This window comes from Pollachius pollachius (assembly GCF_949987615.1).
Source record: "Pollachius pollachius genome assembly, chromosome: 5".
In the NCBI taxonomy this organism is placed as follows: Eukaryota; Metazoa; Chordata; class Actinopteri; order Gadiformes; family Gadidae; genus Pollachius; species Pollachius pollachius.
Genome location: NC_136938.1, coordinates 4,114,931 through 4,137,076, shown reverse-complemented (window position 1 = coordinate 4,137,076; position 22,146 = coordinate 4,114,931). Strand labels below are relative to the sequence as shown.

At 44.3% G+C, this 22,146-nt stretch overlaps 1 protein-coding gene across 1 annotated transcript; it reads left to right on the top strand.

Annotated features, from left to right (window-relative positions):
• The first annotated feature begins 1,174 nt into the window (after positions 1–1,174).
• slc6a2 (solute carrier family 6 member 2) lies at positions 1,175–21,921 on the top strand. Its single transcript, XM_079736264.1, has 15 exons — positions 1,175–1,329; positions 1,740–2,196; positions 2,824–2,955; positions 3,737–3,974; positions 10,377–10,515; positions 10,813–10,947; positions 11,489–11,592; positions 14,250–14,374; positions 14,582–14,694; positions 16,554–16,682; positions 17,438–17,537; positions 17,733–17,833; positions 19,520–19,687; positions 20,613–20,684; positions 20,795–21,921. Exons 2-15 carry the CDS (start codon positions 1,899–1,901, stop codon positions 20,816–20,818), a joined length of 1,878 nt encoding a protein of 625 aa, XP_079592390.1. The 5' UTR covers positions 1,175–1,329; positions 1,740–1,898; the 3' UTR covers positions 20,819–21,921.
• The last annotated feature ends 225 nt before the right edge of the window (positions 21,922–22,146 follow it).

The following is a 22,146-nucleotide window of genomic DNA, read 5'->3' as shown; positions in this document are numbered from 1 at the left end:
GATTTAGCCTTCTCAGTAACAAGACAAGGTCAAACATGTAACGTTAGTAAGAGAAAACAGTACAATATAGTAAGCTATCTTTTCTTGTTCTTTGCCTTCCAGTTATTCAATCTTTACAAACAACCCACCCAAAAACAGCCCTCTTAAGGTTTTATAAAGCCAACACTGGAGAGCTTTGAAATGACATTCATTGACTTTAATGGCTTGAACTGATCAACCATATCTAATAGAAATCATTGCCCCTGGCAAAAGTTGGTGTAGAATTGAATTTCCCATGGAACACAATGCTTTTACCGCTTCTTAGAAAACTGTAATCGAATCTTCTCTGATGGAGAAGAAACAGATAAACAAAGTCCCAAATGAAAACCTTTCCTGAAAAACATAAAGTTTACCAAAAACTACAGGTACATGTCGATTTACTCTTATGATTTCTGCTAGGCTATTTGTGGGCTAATGTTTGGAAATTAATGTATATTCTTCAATATCGTTGTTCAATTATTTGGTAAAAATTGCTTTTTCATGAAATCGTGAAATGTCATGAATTCTCTCATGAAACAAATATAACGTCATTAAATTAGATGCAGGAACTATTGCTTCAGTGGCCTATAGCTCATACGTCGGAAGCATCCCTTTGTCGTGCTTTAGAACAGGGGAGTCATCACATATCGTTTATCCCCGGGGCTGAAATGACATGTTTCACATCTGGGGTTCCACCAGCCGCAGAGCGACGTGCACTGTCCGCCTGCAGGACCGCACGGTGAGGTGGGATGCTTTGCGCCTCCATCACACACCGGCGGAGAGGAGACCGGCTCAATATCAAACTGGACCAACAAGTTCTCAATTATAAAACATCACGTGGAAGAGAGAGTCAGGAGAGAGCGAGAGAGAGAGAGAGAGAGAGAGAGAGAGAGAGAGAGAGAGAGAGAGAGAGAGAGAGAGAGAGAGAGAGAGAGAGAGAGAGAGAGAAAGAGAGAGAGAGAGAGAGAGGGTGGGGGGGAGAGGCAGAGAGGGGGAGAGCAGAAAGAGATAGGGTGGGGGAGAGCAGAGAGAGATGAGAAAGAGAGAGCGAGGGAGCGGGAGAGGGAGGAAGAGAGATATAGAGCGAGGGGAGGCAGAGAGAGAGCGTACTGGTAGAAGCAGATAAAGAGAGAGAGCCTGAGAGAGAGGGGCGAGAGGGAGAGAGGGGAGAGTAATTTAAAAGAGCGCATTTCATATGGGCTGCAGAGGGGAAGGCGAGCGTTGAAGTTCCTTAAGAATGGGAAGTCTTTCCTCAGACGCAACAGGACCACCGCGGCAAAGAGTCATGGAGACGATCCCCTAGTCAGACAAGTATGGACTTTAACGCTTGTAGGGACTGAAATCGTACGGATAACAATGGCTTATGCACTTACTTATAACTTTCTGGAAATCGGCATGATTAGCGCATGACTGTTGACTATATTGATCAGAATGCGCTAGATGGTTGCTGCGTGTCTTGAGTTTTGAGTCTTTCTCCTGGACACCTGCCGTCTCTGGCTGGTGATGAGATATTCATGTATAATTTTCTTATGACTCAGTATTATAACGTAAGTTTACAATTTAAAAATATCAAGGGTTTTGCTTTTGTGGGGAAATAATGTAGCCACTTTCCCCTCACGGAAAACACCGTAAATGCATCGCAATCATCTTCTCGGTATTAATCTACGCATCTGTTGCTTCACTCCGGCCTCTGCCCCCCACTGCTTCCCCTCCCCTCGCAGCTCATGTGTGCGCCGAGCATCAACTTCAGCTCCCGGGGAAAACAGTCGTGGAGTCGGCCCGCGCTATCTCCGTCCGCCGCGAGATCATCTGCATCAGCACCAGCATCACCTCCTCGGGGCTGCGACGGCACGAGGCAGGCGTGAGGTCGGCGTGAGAAGATGAACATCCAGGTGGTGCCAGAACACAAACTGTCCTCGGTCGCTCCGTTCAAACAGTGCAATGTGGAGAAGAAAGAGGTGGAGTTGATACTGGTAAAAGACCAAAATGGGGTGCAGTACACCAGCACCTCCATCGTCCCCTCCCCTACGAACCACGTCGGACCCCCGGGGTCATCAGGGGGGGATGAGCGGGAAACCTGGGGGAAGAAGATAGACTTTCTCCTGTCTGTGATTGGCTTCGCTGTGGACCTGGCCAATGTGTGGAGGTTCCCTTTCCTGTGCTACAAGAATGGAGGAGGTGAGTTCACTTCACCAAGTTTGCAATCTATATTTAAAAAGGTGTGTTTAAAATGTAGATATATTTACTTTTCCGTTTCTGATGTTAAATATATCAGTGGCATCTCAACACGATGTGAAACTGCTAAAAGATGGAGCGTAGGTGTCTGTCACAGCTTGCCTTGTGTCAATAGACTTAAGTTCAAAGTTGACCAGAAATTTATTCTTCAGATATTTAAAAAAAAGCATGCAAACAAATCGTTCATCATAATAGTCATCAGCACCGTCATCGTTATCCTCATCCTCATCACCACCATCGCAATCGTCATTGCCCTTGTCATTATCATTCTTTAGCAGATTATTAGTATAAATATAGTGTCATTTTTTTCTAATAAAAAACAATGGCACAAACACTTCAGTTACGTTGTACGAGCATATGTCCGAGTTCCCCTTTGTACCGGTGACATGAACATTGTAACCGGGCAGGAAGGCTCACGTCAAACCCAGTATTGTCCCTGATGCAAACGAGTGTTCAGCCACACAATGCCTGTTGTACCGTCTCATAACCCTCTCGCCCGACGCTATTCAAACACTTCAAACACACGCGGGAAAACTCCCCAAATTCAATGTTGTATTCTTCCCCCCCCAGGTGCCTTCCTGATCCCTTACATTCTGTTCCTGCTCATTGCCGGGATGCCTCTGTTCTATATGGAGCTGGCTCTGGGTCAGTACAACAGAGAGGGCGCCGCCACCGTCTGGAAGATCTGCCCTGTCTTTAAAGGTGGGTACCGCACACCCTCTCGAAGATCTGCCTTGCCTCTAGAGGTGGGTACCGCACACGCTCTCTCACGGCCCACACTGCACCTGAGGGTGCAGAGTGAGTTAAAGATGACATATTATACCACCAGGTGTGACTTGATTAGCCGTTACAAGCCGTTCTGAAAATCTGCCTCCTCTGACATCACTAGTGGGCGTGTCACCTTTAAAGGGGCCGGAGGGAGTGTTTGAGGGTTGAAGAATAAAAAACAGTGTCCATCTCCGCTCCCTCCCTCCCTACGTCTCTCCGCTGTTGAGATTATGATGCTGCGTGCGTGAATGGGATGGACAGGCGAGATGGATTCCCAGAACCAATCAGAGAAAAGATGTCCTGATTGGAAAGGAATGAGCTGGGAGCGGTCTGAAACCTGAATTTCTCGTAAAGAGGTGGCCATCCACAACTAGAAACACCACTCACACAGACCATTTCACTCACGCATAATGTCTGTATATATATAATCATATTACGTGTTGAATTGTGAACTTTGCCAGGCACAAACACATTCTGCTATAGCGGGAGTGAAGTTGATTAGACAAAGTACAATATTGTTTGTTGGTAAAACTTGAAATGCCATTTAAAAAGAGGTGAAATCAAAACCTATAAATTCAGATGACCTTGTATTCAAACTATAATATTTCAATGTGATATGGAAAATTCACCAGCTTTTTAAAAATCCTTAACATTATGGCGGAGATGTGCTCCCATAAAGGAGAGAGAACTAAAACACAACAATGTCTGGGTGCAGGCGTGGGCTACACGGTGATCCTGATAGCCTTCTACGTGGGCTTCTACTACAACGTGATCATCGCCTGGTCCATCCACTACCTGTTCGCCTCCATGACCAACGAGCTGCCCTGGCTGCACTGTGGGAACCCCTGGAACACCCCCAACTGCACTGTGCCCCAGCCCATGAACGGCTCCTTCCTGGACAACAGGACGTCCTACGCCAAGAACAAGAACACGCCTGCCGCAGAGTACTATGAGTGAGTAGTGCGTCCGGATCTGTGTTTGTGTGTGTGGGTGTGCCTGTTTGAGTTTTTGTGTCTGTGGGGTGTCTGTGTAGGAGTGTGTGTGTGGGTGTGTCTGTGTAGGGGTGTGTGTGTGTGTGTGTGTGTGTGTGTGTGTGTGTGTGTGTGTGTGTGTGTGTTTGTGTGTGCGTATGTGTGTGTTTGTCTCTGGGGCTGTGTGTGTTCTTTGCTGCAAACAAAAGCAGAGGAGCAGCTAAACACACAGGGAAATAAAAACACACACAGAACTGATTGAGTGAGTGAGAGGTATTTGTATGTGAGAGAATTGCAGGTCATGAAGCAATGTTTTTGATTCGTTTTTATGATGCTTGGCTGTTCTTGAAATTCTGGCAACTCACCTTGCCAAAATTATTTCACTTTGGAAGGGATGAAATCTCCTCTAGTTCTTTACTAGATCGTTACATCACACCGCGGTATGGTACCGCATGGTACGGGCCACTGTGGTTGACAATTCAATATTCTTGAAAAGTCCCACCCTTTCTGTAGTTTGATCGATAATATAATTACATTTATATGTCGAGCTCTGCAAGCCATGAAGAATGAACACGGAGCATAACCCTATGGGTCTAGCTGAATCAAAAAGGTTAAGCTAGTTTAGGAAACCAATGAAGACCACACTTTAAAACAAAGTCTTCTGTTTGCTTCATAAATCCAAACTTTAATGCATTTCAAGTTTGTGAATATACCATTTATTTTTATTTTTATTGAGGACAACTGAAGAGCAATAGGACAGTAGTAGTGATTGATTCACAGGGTTCTTGCAGACTACCATAACATCCTACCATGCATGACTAGGATCACAATGTTTTGGACCACTTCAAAGTGCTCCTACTATTACCAAACAAATCCTGATGGATAAAATCACATTCCAGCTACATTCTCCCGTCATGATATCCTGTTTTGCTTGGATGTGTGTCATAATACGGAAGTAAGAATCACATTTCACCCTGTCCTTAAGCACATCAGAAAATTAAAGATGGATAAGATAGGGTTATATAAACAAACATTTTGTGGCAGCAGGAAACATGTATGTTTCCTACCAAAGTTCTTTATGTACACTAATTTTCGGCCCACCCTTTGCTTTAGCTTCATTTTAAGTTTGATCAGTTTGAAAAATAACAAAACCTACCTTCCTGGAAGCACGGAGAAGCTAACTAAATGTGCAGTTCCAAGGTTGTCCACTTGGGGTCTTCAGTTTACATTTAGTTTGTAACGCAAAAAAGGCTAATCCCTATGACGCACCTGGCTTTGGCTCCGACCATGTTTAGTCTTTTAGATGTCGTTGTTTATGGGAAATTTGGAAAACTGGTGTTTTTTAAGTGCATAAAAAATAGACATTGGCAGGGGATTCCTGCTCTTACTCCCAACGTGTCTGTTAGACATCTGTCTCTTTGCCGACTTATGTGAGTCCCCCTATAATGGTGTTTCTGTGTTTTTTATGATCAGCTAGAGATAACACATTTTCAATGTTTTTCCTCTTCAGTTTTAAAGAGCTATCTTGGAGTTTGGGTATGGTATCTTTTCCCTCCATGTCATCATACTTTTATACAATAAGGACCAACGCTTACGTGTGTTGATGCAGGCCGGCTCAAGCTGTGCGTCTGGCCCTGCCTCGGGTCTGAAGTTGTCAACCTGTCTGAACTTGTCTCAACTGTTTTACTGTCTGATCCTCGAGACTTAAAGCTCCCGAGCAATATCAAGGGCTATGACCACTTTTTTCTGAGAGAAAGTATGTTTTCAACTATGTGAAAGTACGCTACTCTGTGTGTGAATTGGCTGGTAGGTGATGCTTTGGCAATCGAATGTTCTCGGCGATATTTTGTTAGTAAAACAGTGTCAGAGGTCGTATTATGCAAGCAGAGGTCTCCATGTACAAACTCAATCTGTTGACCACACATTGGCGAAGGGCCTTATAGTCCACGACAGGGCATTGAGTTCTATGCCTTGTGGACACGACATATCTTAACAATTTTATGTATGAATACAAAAATACAAATTACAAAAGACTCACAGCAAATTATTTTTTGCAATTTAACATCTGGTTGTCTGTTGTTTACTGTTTACAATAGTATAGCCAGCTTGGGAAGGTTGACTTTGTTTGCGACTTTAAGGTAAATAAAACCTTCACTAATCCAATTTCATAAAAAACAGACTATTTTCTGACTTATGTGAACATCCACTCCCAAGTGGGAGGTCTATCATCCAAAGATGGAATGGATAACCTCAGAGTCCTTAACAGATGGCTGATTGTTTAAGGAACTCCACAACTACTTTTCAGCACTTATAATTCAATGTCTGCATGGACCTGACTGGCAAGAGGCTCTTTGAACTCAATATAACAACCCATGTTTGAAAGCATTATTTGTTGGCTACTTTGCGATACCAGACACTTTGAGTTCTCGCGGCCTACCAAACGTCTCAGGATTTGTAGAAGCAAGTTACTTGTTTGAACGATGACGAGAACATCTGCTAACGGACCTGCGGTTCTTATAGTTGACTGGAAATTTCCTTGGAATTTCCAATGGGAACGATACAATGAATATTTACGATGAAATGAATCACTTTGTTACAAAGCGAGTGCTTTAGTCCGGAGCAAAGTAAAATTGTTTTATTCTATTCCATGAAATGTGTGATCAGTCCACAAGATCGGCGAAATGAAGGATTTCCTGTGACACTGTGTAAATATTGTGAACCTTGGACAATATAGACGTGTTGGTGTATTCTTCATGTCACCACTCCAATGTTGGAAACGTAAAATGGTACAATTCCTGCTTTTATTGTTGTATGACCTCTCACACATACTCACACATCATTCCTTCGAATGGTATTCTAGACAAACACACACCCAGAACATGTTGAACATGATTATTTTGGCAAAAGTTACGTGATGAGACCAAAGCAATCCACCAAATTTGCAGGAGTGGCACTTTATTTTGGAGGACAGAACGTTCAGTTCCTTATCAGTGTCGCCCATCTTTCGCTCCCATTAGCCAGCACCTCCTCTAATGTATCACCCATGATGCAGACGGCGTTGCCCTAGCACGCCCTTTCATGTCACTTGTATGTTTTCCTCACACCCCAACTCTGGGTCTCCTTCTGCGTCTCGGTACAGCTGTCCGAAGACCCACTAAAGCCCTAATTTCCTTTGCCGTTGGACCCCTATTATGGGTTTCAATAATATCACCCTGCATTTCTTTTGGCCTCAGAGCCCAGTCCCAATGGCGTTGAAGTACTTCTGGGCTCTAAGCTGTCTCCATGTTTCAAAATGCAACTCTGAAATATACCCGTGTTTTAGCACAGCTTTAGCCAAGGAGTGCTTTAGAAAGAGGATGAGGCTTAGGTAGGTCGAATCTAGAACCATCGCAGTTTATCCAGTTTGTTTGTTTGGTTCCATGGCTGCAGCAAGCTGTCTTTGTGCGACAATTATTTCCATATCTGGCAACCGTGGTACCCTGAGAATAGTAAATCACATCACACAGGCCAAAACAAAAGCAAGCGACCGACACAGAGCGGAAACTTCAAAGGAGAACTCACTGGTTGTAGCATTGTTATTGGAGAAGCCAGCGTTCCAACTTATTTCCTTAATCCGTGATGACATATCTTGGTTGTTTTATGATTGAGTAGAGAAATGTGTTACATATTGTACCTTTAAGTCTTAGCATATAACAAGTAAACCAAGAGCGAATCAAACCAAAGCTTTTGAATTCTGTTTTAGAGGATTTTAAGACCTGCGCCTTCTCTGTTATGACAGTATGTGTTCTATTTACTGTAAATCACTACATTCCCATACATTAGGATAAAGAAATGTTCTGCTGATCCGTACAGCTTGGCAGAGCCCCACTGCAAAACTCTGCTCCGGTGTTTATGGAAGAAATATTTCAACGTCATAAAGGATTGCAGATCCTCCTGTTTCCTTTACAAGCTTTTTCCTAGAGAGGCGCTAACAAGGGGGCCATAGAGGAGGATATTGTGGTGAACTTCACCTTTCTATACACGTCATCATCTTGGGGGGATGCAACACTCGTTCAGTCCAGACCCCCAGTGAGACTGGGAGTGATATTTACCATGGAAAGTTAAAACAATAGCAGCGATGCTGGGGGGCTGTTTTGGAGACACAGAAAAGGTTTGGAAATCAGAGCGTCTCGGGAAAAGAGGTTTGAGGACCTGCCAGGCGCTGTCATCTGCAGTAGTCCTACCTTCTCCTGGTGGGGGAAGGAATCCTCCCAGATGTTTGCAGATGGTTATTATGGTGACAGCCACTCTGGTTTTAGTGCAGGTTATCGTCCGCTAATTCTGAGGCTTTTGGAGAAAATCAAAGACATAGAGTGGTCAATTTAAACCGTTGAGATGGGCTTGTCTCTTCTGGGGGTAAAGCTCAGGCAGAACGTTTACAGAACCAGCGCACCTTTTGTAGAACTTTTTGAAAAATATGTTTTTCAGTTTTTCTGTCTACAATGTCATATATGATTAATGAAGTAATAATGTATTATCAATCGTGCCACATGTAATCATTATTTACATACTAATTATCACTACATTTCTGATTATTATTTGTAGTTTTATTGTTTAGAGGAACTTTATGTATTTATTTTAAGAATTCATTGCCCATTACAATATTGCCTTTTCATTAACAGAACCAGGATTGTATATTCTTCGACATCAGATAACAAACTAGAATATCAAACTTTGCACAATGGCAACACTGCGGGCTTCTAATTGTGCTTCCAGATTATATATACATATTACCAGTGTTTACTCCTCACAAACAGGGGGCCGGTGCAGCTGGCACTGGGGGGACAGCCTGGAGTACACAGCTACCAGCCAGGCAGCAGAACTAGGCTTCAGTAGGACCGGGGGAGATAAGAGGGAATGTTTAGAGGAACTTCGCCGTGGATTCATAAGCAACCGTTACTACTATCACTTTATCCGATTGACCAGCATGCCTCAAGGCCTTCAGAACTACATCAATAAATACATGTGAGGACTTGAAACAACCAAGCCTCCTGATACTTTACCAATCCCCAGAAGACGGTTTAGAAAAAATAAATATAAAGAAATGTTGCATCCACGTTTGCGTCCCTCTGGACTTCCTAGCTTTGAATTTATGATCAGCTAGAGATAAAAACATACAGCGCTGGTCTCCCAGAGCCCCCAGGGGAGGGTAAGAACACAGTGTGTGTGTTTCTGAAGTTCCCTCACACCAGCCTGTTGTGGAAGCAGCCTGGATATCAGATCCCATTCTGGGCCAACGATTGGTCTTCTGTGTCCTATCGTTTACTGCCATCGTACACCTTCGGCATATTGCCTTTCGCCGTTTCCAATAATGTTAATAATATCATGAAAATGATAATGTTTGTTTTTAATCTTGGAAAGTGGAACATGGCCGCCCGCCCCTGAGTATTGGTATAATGATAATGTTTGTTGTCGGCGTCAACAGAGACGTTCTCAGGATGCAGCAAGACCTGAGTCTCCACCAAGCTACGTCAGCAGGCAGTACCAACCAGATATTCTAACAGAACCCTGGTTCTTTAACAGCACAAAAGGGTCCCAAGACAAGTCACATTTCCCCTGTCCTTTGAGCGCAGCAGGCTACCAAAAGTGGTTTTAACAGGGCCGTGTCATAAACTCATAACTCACCCTCTGTCTTCTCCTCTAGTCTAAACTGACTGGTCCTAAGAGCGGACGACCAGACACCCTTAGGGCTAAGCCGGAAAAGTACAATATTTAGACAAAGATGGAAGGCTAAGCGTCTGTCCCCGTTCAGTTATTTATGTGCTGATTAAACATCTTTAAACGCCCGCCTCTCCCTGGAGGTGGGTCAGGCTAATGGCTTTTGGGATCTTTTATTCATTCTCAAGCCTGACAAAGTGTGTTTGTGTGTGTGTGTTCTAGAGAGTGAAACAAGGGGAGAGATGTTCATTTGGGCCACATTCCAAGAAAATGAATTTAATATATGTGCTCAACCAACTTCTTGGCACCTGCCCAAGTTTCATAGAGACAAAGCTATTGCCTTTCAGGTACAATATGTGTAGCCATTCAAGTTAGTGGGGGGTTAATTAAAACATGTGCGATTATTAAAAATGGTTCTCAAAGTGACATGTGTGGGGGTGTGTCTGTGCAGATAGGGAGTGAGAGAGGGAGAATGAATGTATATTTAATGTTGTGTTACTGGCCATCGCCTGTTCATGTTCCATGCCTGAGGTCTACGGTCTGAAACACAGCCCCGGTGGTCTGTGGGGTGTCTTCTTGTCTGTCTATGTGGTTTGTGTCTTTGTGTGTGTGTTTGTTTGTGTGTTAATGTATGCATGTGTGTGTTTGTGTGTGTGTGTGTGTGTGTGTGTGTGTGTGTGCTTGCAGGCGTGGTGTGCTACACCTCCATGAGAGTCGGGGTATAGGGGACCTGGGTCCCCCACGGTGGGAGCTGTCCCTGTGTCTGGTCGCTGTCGTCTTCATCCTCTACTTCAGCCTGTGGAAGGGAGTGAAGTCCTCTGGAAAGGTGAAGTACTACAGCATAGCAACCCACAGCAACACAACCTTTCACCATAACACCCATAGCAACACAACCGTACACCATAACAACCCTTAGCAACACAACCTTACACCATAGCAACACAACCTTACACCACAGCAACCCATAGCAACACAACCCTTACACATAACGACCCAAGTTCCTAATGACATAATTAACAATAATCATGTGTGTCTGCCTGTGTGTTTATGTAAACATGCATGTGTGCGTCTGTGTGTGTGTGTTTGTGTGTGTGTCTGTGTCCATGTCCCTGTGTGTGTCCAGGTGGTGTACATCACAGCCACTATGCCCTACATAGTGCTGTTTGTGCTGCTGATCCGAGGCATCACGCTCCCTGGGGCCATGGACGGCATCCGGGCCTACCTCCACATCGACCTCAAGATGCTGAACAACCCCAAGGTCAGACGGGGGCCCTGGGAGCCTCTGGCTACAGGCCTAATGAACCTGGGGTCAACCCCTTCTGCTGCTATGAGATACACTTAGAGTGGTCGACTGTGGCTCCTTCGACCAGTTATTTCAAGGAGCCAATCAAGATTGTTTTGTGAGAGTGAGCAGCTTTTCAATTCTGTTAAACCTGACGCAGGGATCGTCTTAGCATAATGTGAAACGTACACTCAAATGTACTTCACATCAAGTGATTTTTTTCTCACCGTCTCAGGGAAGCGATGCATCTAGGATAATAGGGTGTGTCAGGATAACATATTGATAAATAATGACACAACTTGGAAATCGTCTCCTGTGCCAAAGACGTTCACGGTGGAGCGCAGATGATTGAAGTAGGCTACTGGGAGGCTTCTTCTACGGCTGTCCTCAGGAGCACCCACTCCCCCATGGCTTCTTAGGAAATAAGCACAAGCTCAAGTCTGTCGTGTGCCAAAACCCTTTAAAGGAGCCATTACTTTGTGTAACTGAAACCGTCCCTCTGTGCTTTGCGTCCCAGGTCTGGATCGATGCAGCCACCCAAATCTTCTACTCCCTCGGAGCCGGTTTCGGTGTTCTCATAGCCTTCGCCAGCTATAACAAGTTTGACAACAACTGTTACCGGTGAGTCCTGCCACGCGTCAACACGTCCGACAGGGTTGCCATAGCCATATCGATAAGGCTGTGACCGGTCCTGTAACAAACCCGTCCTCATGCTCGGTTTTCTTCATTTCTGGGTGTGTGTCATTGCTTACCCTATGTCGAGCTGAATCAAACAGAAACAAACAGGAAGACGTCGATATTCCCAGTAGCCCCTGCGGCCAGGTGTTAACGTGATTGATGTAGTCCAGGCCAGGCAGGGCTGCTCGATAGCAGCCACAGGCTCTGATGTCTGGTACGGAAGCAAGCCGCCCGTCCTCTAAATAAGCAGCTTAGCCTCCGCTATCTGCTCAACCACACCAGCCTATGGCGATGGCCGTATCCACGCCACTCTCCATTTCTATTATTTTAAAATTGTATATTTGATGTACTTTTACTTTTTGGTCATTTTATTATGTTTTCATCAGCCCCCATCTATACCAGACACCATTACCGGGTTGTCTTGTCTTCAGCCTCTGTCCTTTATTTTCCTTTAGTTCTTTCTTCCCTCTCTCTTTTTTAAATTATTTTCTACAAAATCCCTCAAACATGAAAGTTTGCCAAAGTCGAATATATGTGTGAGAATGTAACACTGTTATGCTCTTAGACCATCTTCATGCTTTACTCGAGGTTATTGATTGCTCTACCCATCCCTTGTGTGTATTCTCATCCTTGTGTCTGTGCCTGTGCGTGTCAAATGGGCGTTCATCCTTATTGTTAGTGTACACACAGACATATAATGTGTCCCTGTGTGCGTGTGTGTGTGTGTGTGTGTGTGTGTGTGTGTGTGTGTGTGTGTGTGTGTGTTTAAAGTGCCAAGCAGATTGCAACTGTTCCTAATATCTGTGATTCAGCCTCATTTAAATGGTGGGAGGAAATTTCCCCATTCATCTTACCTTTCAGGGAATTGGTGTTTCACAGGCTGAAATAACCTTTGACAAACACAAGGGTGGTCTGAGGACTGTAATGCTATCCAGTGTTGTCCTAAACTTTCTGGAAAGATGGTATCTTCCTGATATGGTCCGGTGTTGGACTGCACTGGGAGTGTACATTGTACTCACTTGTTTTGCAAACTAAACAATGTTTACTGGCATCATAAACATCTGTAATCATTAGATGAAGTGTTCCTGTAATGACTTAGGAACAGTGCTTTAATTAAAGATGAAACCACGAACAAAGAGGAGAGAACACAACTTCCTCATTGATCTGGATCAATGAGGAAGACCCACACACTCCCAGACACACACAAGAATGCACACATTTACATGCACACACACCCACATACACATACTCGCGAAAACATTTACATTTACATTTAGGGCATTTAGCAGACGCTTTTATCCAAAGCGACTTACAATAAGTGCATTTCTTACAATAAGTACATTTGTCATAAGAAGTGAAACAATATATCGCTGTTGGTACAGTAAAGATGTTCATAGAACCAAGTGCAAGTATTACAATCCCTAGGCTAACCCATTCCCCATGTAAAGCAATGATAGCAGCTACTGTAGATGCTACACAATTAAGTACCTTGAATAAGTGCAATGTACAAGTGCCAGGACGTACAACATTCAATGGTGGCTGTGCATTGGTTTCTATGCAGAGTCGAGGTGAACTCTGAACAGGTGAGTTTTGAGTCTTTTGCGGAAGCTGGTGAGCGACTCTGCGATCCTGACATCGGTAGGGAGCTCGTTCCACCACTGAGGTCCCAAAACAGAGAAAAGTTGTGACTTCGCTGATCGGCCTTTGCTTGCTCTTAGCGATGGCGATACCAGACGTCCAGCTGAGGTAGTTGAGCGGAGGGATCGAGCTGGGGTGTGTGGCTTTACTAATGCTTGGAGGTAGGCAGGGGCAGTTCCATCGACTGCCTTGTATGCCAGTACCATCATCTTGAATCTGATGCGAGCTATTACAGGGAGCCAGTGGAGGTCTCAAAAGAGGGGGGTTACATGTGAGAACTTTGGTAGGTTGAACACGAGGCGCGCTGCCGCATTCTGGATGCGCTGCAAGGGTTTAATCGCAGAGGCAGGGAGTCCAGCCAGGAGCGAGTTGCAGTAGTCGAGGCGGGAGATGACCATTGATTGGACTAGAAGCTGAGCTGCTGCCCTTGTGAGGAAGGGCCGATCCTGCAGATGTTGTAAAGTGCAAATCTGCAGGATCGGGCCACCACAGTGATGTTTGCGGTGCAGCATAACTGATTGTCCAACACTACACCAAGGTTTTTGGCAGTTGGAGAAGGAGATACAGTGATGTTCTCAACAGTGACCAGTAAGTCCATGTGTGGGCAATCTTTCCCTGGTATTAGGAGGAGCTCAGTCTTGTTGAGGTTAAGCCTCAGGTGATGGGCAGTTGTCCAGGTGCTGACTTCTGCCAGAAGTCAGCAAACACACACACACACACACACATACACACACACACACATACACACACACACACACACGACACATCACACGTCTCTGGAAATAATACAACTCTATGGTTTTTAAGGGATCAACTAACACTGTGCTCCAGAAAGGTCAGGAGATCAAACGTACATTTGATCTCCTGACCTTTCTGTGATCATTGTTGCTGTGGTTTCTGCCAAGGTCACTCCTCCATGTGGGTCAGAAGCCTGATTATGTTGTAATCCCATCTGTCTCCAGAGACGCTCTTCTGACCAGCACCATAAACTGCGTCACCAGTTTCGTCTCTGGTTTTGCCATTTTCTCTGTGTTGGGCTACATGGCTCAGAAACATGGAGTCAGGATAGAGGATGTGGCCACTGAGGGTAAGCTTTAAAACATGCATGCACACACACACACACACACACACACACACACACAGGAATGTTCAGGAAAAAAGGGTTGTACATTTACGAAATATACATTTGTTTTTGTTTTTGTGTGTGTGTGTCTGCCGCTATGTGGGCATATTTGTGTGTGTGTTTGTGTGTGCATGTGTGCATGTGGGTGTGGGTGTGTGTGTTTGCGTACAGGGCCCGGACTGGTGTTCATCATATACCCGGAGGCCATTTCTACACTTCCAGGTTCCACATTCTGGGCGATTGTGTTCTTCATCATGTTGCTGACTCTGGGCATTGATAGTTCCGTGAGTCTGATCAGTAATCTGTACCACAGCAGTGGATTATTACCTTAATTAATCACCATTTCCACTGCACATTTCATCTTTCCCAAGAAGTAAACAGAAACCTAATAAAATAAGTTGAGAGTTTTAGGTTGAGCTGTAGAGCTTGTGAGCTAATGTAGAGCTAACACTCAACAAACGTGGATGTAGATTATTTGTTTCCATCAACATAGCTTCACACCAGGAAAAAATCTAATCATGATGGCGGCTTCGGTCTTGCCCAGACAGATGTTCTCAGACATTTCGAGTGTACATGCCCTTCTGAAGCTAGATTGTATCTATGTTAAAAATCTCATGTGTTTATATAAAACGCGCAATGCACTCCCAACCGTCTCAGCCTGTTTAGATGAAGAGGCATTTCACAAGAGATCCCTAATTTATAAACGCACGCACATGCAGGCATCACAGGTTTCCACAAGCTCAAGGAACGGATGGAGCTGCTCGATTTCGCTGGAAACATGCATCATGATTATTTGGGTCAGGAAAAGTTACGATTTTTGTTAGTATTTTCATCTTATTTTTGATACATATTGCTTCAACATCTCTTTAACGAGTAAGCCAAAAAAATATTGTTCTGTGTTGGTTTTCTGGTATTCATGATCTAGAGAAACCAAGAGAAACGTGATGAATCGACAATCTGGATGTAGCGACCATAGTGTGCAGGTTCACACTGCTTTGAATAATGTTGTTCATTCGATTTAATCATAGAACTACAAGGTCTAGGATTCGCAAAATCATTCAAACAACTGACTGGAGATGAATGACCACCTCCTAATTCATTGACAGTTTGTTGTGCACTCTAAAGAAAAAAAGAATTGTTATAGTAACCAATTATGAAGATGTGGATCCTTATTACAATCTCATCTACTTTGTTGTACTTGTAATACTGTATGTTAAGTCACAGAGCAGACACCGAATCACAAACATTGAATCAGAAAAAGTAACATACACTCAAAAGAAAGCAACACAGATTAGATGTGTTCTCCCAGAACATCAAAGCAGGGTTTGTAGAAAGGTTTTAAAGCTCTCAGTCTTGAACGTTGCTGTCCTATCTCAAGTGAAAATTGCCCCTGTCCACATTGGCTGAATCATTGTAAGCAGAATACGGCTAGCATGGGGCTATAAATTCACTTGTTTGCAAAGCAAACACTTGTTTGCTTTGATTCATGTTCAATGGTCTGTGATGGGTGTTCAAACACAAACACACCAAATGTGTGAGGATATGTATTATAGGCTACGCTTATTTCAATATTTTCTTTGGATGGCCATTACCTCTCCTCTATGTGTGTGTGTATGTGTGTTTGTGTCACAGTTTAAAAGAGGCAAATTAACTAGAAACCTTTACTCTACACGGCATTCTTGGGTGTACAAACCATATGGCACACAGGGAGCCTGAGTAGGCCAAAGACTAGATGTAGGGTAGGTGACTGTGGTTCCAATCTGTCCACACTGCAGCTGCTGCTGTGTATATGCTGTGCCTGGACACTCCGGAACACTGTATATACCCCTGAGCCCTTTGTCTAACACCCACTGAGTGTTGTTAGTTTTGGAGCTATTCTGGTAGAAGGGAATCGAACACTGTGTCCTCTTGGTGATTACATTGAGACTGCTAGTGCAGAACCTGCTGTAGAATGCCTTAAAGTAATGCATACTATTTATTGGCGGCATATGCTGAATTTACTGCTTATTTTCACTTTTAATAATTCGCTGAAATCATGATGATTACATTGACACTTATTTTCACCTTTATGCTAAAGTCACACTGCTTATATTCACACTTATGTTCACCATCATGCTGAAGTCACACTGCTTGTGTCCACCAGATGGGCGGCATGGAGGCAGTGATCACCGGCCTGGCAGATGACTTCAAGATCCTGAAGAAACACCGCAAGCTGTTCACCTTCGCCACGGCGTTCGGGACCTTCCTGTTCGCCTTGCTCTGCATCACCAACGTCAGTATTCCAACAGGTTATCGGCCCTCCCATGTCTCAGAGGAAGATATTCACTTCAGGCTTTGTGAAAGAGCGTTGTTGTGTGTACTCCACGATTAACATCGTGGAACATCCAATGGCATCACCGTTTATAAAGATTTGTTCAAATTAAATCAAACTGTACCGAGAAATGTTATGTTTTGATAGTCATCTCTAAATTCCCCGTTCCTTCCCTCAGCCCTACCTGAAGTCACCGCTCACAAAAGAGCTCATTGTCAGGGTCAGAATGCAACCCCGTGGTGTCTTGGTTTGATCCAAATGAGATTATCAACGCTTCATCTGTGGTAACCCGATTGGCCCCTGTAACCCGATGGGTCACTGTGTTCAAAAGACAAGCAAATTGTAGTTATGTTGCCCAGAATTTCTTCCTAGAGCTTGGACCCACTTGATAATTTCCATGAGAGTATCTTCTAAGTTGGCCAGGCCATCTCTCTGTCTCTCTTTCTCTCTGTCTCTGTCTCTGTCTCTGTCTCTCTCTCTCTCTCTCTCTCTCTCTCTCTCTCTCTCTCTCTCTGTCTCTCTCTTTCTCTCTCTCTCTCCCTCTCTTTCCCTCCCTCCCTCCCTCTCTCTCTCCCTCATTCTCTCTCTCTCCGTCTCTACCTCACTTCTCCCTCTCCCTCCCTCCTTCTCTCTCTCTCTCTCTCTCTCTCTCGCTCTCTCTCTCTCGCTCTCTCTCACTCATGTTATAAATGTACATCTTCTCTTTCCTCATGCAGGGCGGGATCTACGTGCTCACGCTGCTGGACAGCTATGCAGCAGGAACATCCATCTTGTTCGGAGTGCTTATCGAAGCCATCGGAGTGTCTTGGTTTTATGGTGAGACGCTCCTCTGCATCAATTACATTTCATCAATGAGGTACAATAGCGGTGGTAGGTCATTCATAAATTTAAGACCTGTTGAGTCCTTTGAGACTGAACCTGTGATTAAGGGTATTAAGGGTGGTACCATTTACCCTTTATCAAGGGTTGCCAGTTCCCAGTCCTTCATGTGCTGTGTCTCTCTGTGAACAGGTGTGGACCGCTTCAGTGAGGACATTGAGCGCATGATGGGATTCAAGCCCGGTCTTTACTGGAGACTGTGCTGGAAGTTCGTCAGCCCAACCTTCCTGCTGGTAGGAACCACAGCTGTTTTCCCGCTTACATTATGTGACGTTTGGCTCTGAGACCAAAATCAAAGAAACCATTGTTGGAGTAAAGACTAAACTGCATGGACTGCTAAAATGTCCCACAACAGGTTGATTTAAAGATCTTTGCAATGGGATTGACGCATAATGCGTAGCAATAGTTTGAATAATACACAGTGTGTAATGTGGACTTTAAGAGGGAGCCTGCTGGTTCTGTCAGTGAGGTCTCGCCTTGTGTGGTCGATGCATGCTCCACGTCCAACTGCCGACTTTTATATCTTTTTGAAATCCTTTCTATGGGGCCATTAATATGTTCCAAACTCATGAAGGGACAGAGCACAGGTTGTACAAACCACCACCCCAGCCCTTTGAAATCATGGAGGGTTCCTATTACAACAACAGTTTTAAAGTATTGAAAAGTATTTTTATTATTTATATCATTAGTCTTAATTTTATTATAACTTAAGGACCTTAAATGCATGTGTTAAAAAATAATGTATGAAAAAGTCTTAGTCATATTATTATTTTAATTTTAGGGCTAAAAATAGGCGTAATTTGCATGGGACGTAATTTATTTTTAGGGAGCAGAAAAGTAACAAACCTCATACCAATGAATGTCAAATTTTGATGTGTTTGATGTGAAATAGGTTTATGTTCTCGCCCCGTGGCATGAGCTGTTGACAACTGGTGTGAGAAAATGTGTGCAGGATGCTCTTGTTGCCAAGAAAGCAGCCCTGCTCTACTGCACCATGTTAATGGTCTTCTTATAAAACAAGTCCATGTCGCCCACTGTCATTTACCCATAAAACGTTGGACTTTGAAATCTGTGTTCAATTGTGTTCAAAAGCATTAAGAAGGTATTAAAAATACTTAGATTCAACTTGTTAAAACCTGCAGATACCCTGCATATCAAACATCAAATAGTTATACAAATATTTAATCAAATTCAAGTTCAATGCTCTGATAACATTTTGATTGGCTATCAACTGCATTGTTAAATAAATCTGCCTCTGGTCATACCTTTACAAAGAGTTTGATCAGTTAGAATCCAATCTAGTTCAAGAATCCACTAAGGCAACACGTTAAGTGGCATCTGGCCATTAAAGCCAGGAAACCTCAATCCATTAGCTGGGGTTTTATGGACGGTTCTCCCCTCGTTTATAAACTGCTTCGGATCCGTTGGGGAAAAAAACATCAATATGTCAGGAGGACTGCAACCAACACTTTGGCCTTATCAGCCCTGGCATCTGTGAGCAGAGAGACGTCGGTGCCCTTTGCTTTCCAGTGGGAGAGTTAGCGGAGAAGTAGGGGAAACAAGAACTGCTTCATGAAACACTGCCTTTAATTACAGTTTACTGTGTTCTGCTCTGTAGGCACACAGTGTTGGGTACTTTAGAGTCCCCCCCTCGCCACGAAACAATAAAATAAATAGAATAAAAAGGAAAAATTAATTGATTAAAAGGTTACCCACTTCAATTAAAAAATTGAAGTGGGTAACATAGAAGACTGGTTCATGATGAGTGCCACTGAGATACGTCTAAGTTAAATCAAATTACATTTTGTAATATTTTAGATGCATTAAAGAGGGGACGTCAGCCATCACTCAGCTCTCACTCTGACTTGTGGTCCTTCCTCCCTCTCTGTCTCCTCCTCCTCTGGTTCCCATGGGAACAGGTGGTGGTGATCGCCAGCATCGTGACGTCCACTGGTCTGACACTGGACGACTACGTCTTCCCCCCCTGGTCCAACGTGGTGGGCTGGGGCGTGGCCCTGTCCTCCATGCTGTTTGTCCCCGTCTACGCCGTCTACAAGTTCTTCAGCATGCCCGGGACATTTAAAGAGGTCAGTTCAGTGGGGATATGGGACCGCCCCACCGCCACTGAATGATGGGAACACATTGTGTACTTATTATACAGATGAGATACTATTATATATATTGGTTGTATTTTTATCATACACATGTATAAAACAAATGTTTTTATACATGCACTGTAGATTGGTTATTGTATTTAGGTATATGTGGAGGAACTTGACTTGCTTATTCTTCATGCGCCAACCCCTCCCAAGTCTCCTTCCTAAATAATTAAAATAGAGAATTAAAATTGTTCTGATTCTGAAAAATATTAAGTCTAATTAGGAGGTAAGATGCACAAGAACGCCTTCAGTACTGTAGTTCATAAGCCTGTTTGGAGATACAACACACATGCACATATGCAGCAGACAGACAGTCACATGCGAACACACACACGTACAAATGCAAGCGCACACACACACACACACACACACACACACACACACACACACACTCTTCTGGGTGTTCCAGGCATGTTTTGCCTCGTAAACACATAACAACGATGCAATCGAAATAACAACTCAAAGCAACATTTCCCCTCCTATTCCTGTGCCCCCTAACAAGCTGGGCTAACATGCTGTGCTAACACGCTACGCTTGCACGCTACACTAGCACGCAACACTAGCATGCTACGCTAACACGCCACGGTATTGTTGCTTCCCATGGACCGCGATGGCATTTCCTTCCACCCTGGCTCCTTGAATGCCGTCCTGGTTTTCCAAAACAGGGCTCGCATTAGGTTGAAAGAGGGACGATTAGTGCAGCAGCAGAATTTGACAAAATAAATTGTGCTCGTATTTAACTACTGCAGCGCCTATCTAAGGTCAATTGGACGGAAAAAGGGGAGGGAATAAAAGGGTGAAAGGATGAGAGGTTGTGTTTGGTCGTGGAGTGACGTCACGTTTTGTCTTCCAGAGGATCGCCTATTGCGTCACTCCGGAGCATGAGCATCACCTGGTGAAGGAGGGCAACGTTCGGCAGTTCACTGTAGGTTTTTGCTCCTCTTGTATTGTTCCTTTACTGTTCTTCTCTTTATTTTTCCACTTATTAACCCGGGGAATAATGGAGCTGACATTTATCTGCGTTTTGTGTTTCAGCTCAAGCACTGGTTGGCCATCTGACAACCGGGCGAGAGCAGAAATCACCTCTTCTGTCTGCAGTCTCTCAGTGTGTTCTGTTGGCTCTCTCTCTCTCTCTCTCTCTCCCTCTCTCTCTCTCTCTCTCTCTCTCTCTCTCTCTCGCGTCACTCCCTTTTATGGCTGTCCGTGTAAACCTGCAGATCTGTCGATTGTAGATTTCAGTGTCACGCCGTGAAACAGACGCCAACTGCGCCAAATGACACGTTAAAAGAAAAGAAAAGCGCTGAGAGTCTAGTCATCGTGTCGTTGCGTTCTACGCTCTCGCTCTCTCTCTCTTGGGTTGTGTTGACAATGATATTTAATTTATTTATGTCCATTTTTTAAAACATGATTTTGCATAAGCTGAGGTTGGCTATACCTACACCATACAGACTGGATACTAAAAATGAAACATAATTATTTCAATATATGTCTCAAAGCACTTTGGTTCATTTCTCTTTCAAGGCGTTATCTTTCCAGCGCCTATAGCAATTCGGCGGGGGGGGTTTAAATGTAAATACTCCTCCTATAAAACAAGTGTTATTCAGCTGTGCAGAAGTGCTCATAAAGCATGCCATCCGTAGGACCACATCCTCCAACCCCAGAGTCCTCCGTGTTCCTACGGAGGCACAGCTTATCTGCGTGTGCCTTATCAGGTGTCACACTCCCTCTCTCCCCACTCCGAACAGGAACACATAGTATCAGCGGTCGCTTGACTCAGGAACCCAACTCACCCGAGATCAGTTGAGATCCCAGTGGACACATGGCATTCTGTAAACTTTGAAGACGCACTGTTTACGCGGTGGGGACGACCCGGTCCTCTTGATATTTATCCCAGAGGGCCAGAGGTCCATGGTGTGCCCGGGTCACGCTAGAGTGCCTCTGGAAACAGGCCTGATGGTTCGCCGTCTTGTCTGCTTGCATTACAGAGGACCAGCGTGGACGGTGTGTGCGTGGTTAGGACGCTAGCCACAATCCATGGTCCTTCCTGGGCTTTAAACATTCAGACAAACCATTGGGAGTATTTCATGATAATAGTATGATAATAAGCGTTTAAAAACTGATCTTTCTGGCGATATCTGCCTGCTTAGATCATACATATAACCGCCCCCCCCCCCCCCCCCCCCCGTTCTGTGTGTCACTGTTGTATGCCTTTAACTGTACAAGAAGCTGTTGTACAGTCAGTGCTCTCGTAGGAATTGTAATGGACTTCTCTCCAAAGAGTATGCGTGTGTGTGTGTGTGTGTGTGTGTGTGTGTGTGTGTGTGTGTGTGTGTGTGTGTGTGTGTGTGTTGGTGTGTCTTTGTGTGTGTGTGTGTGTGTGTGTGTGT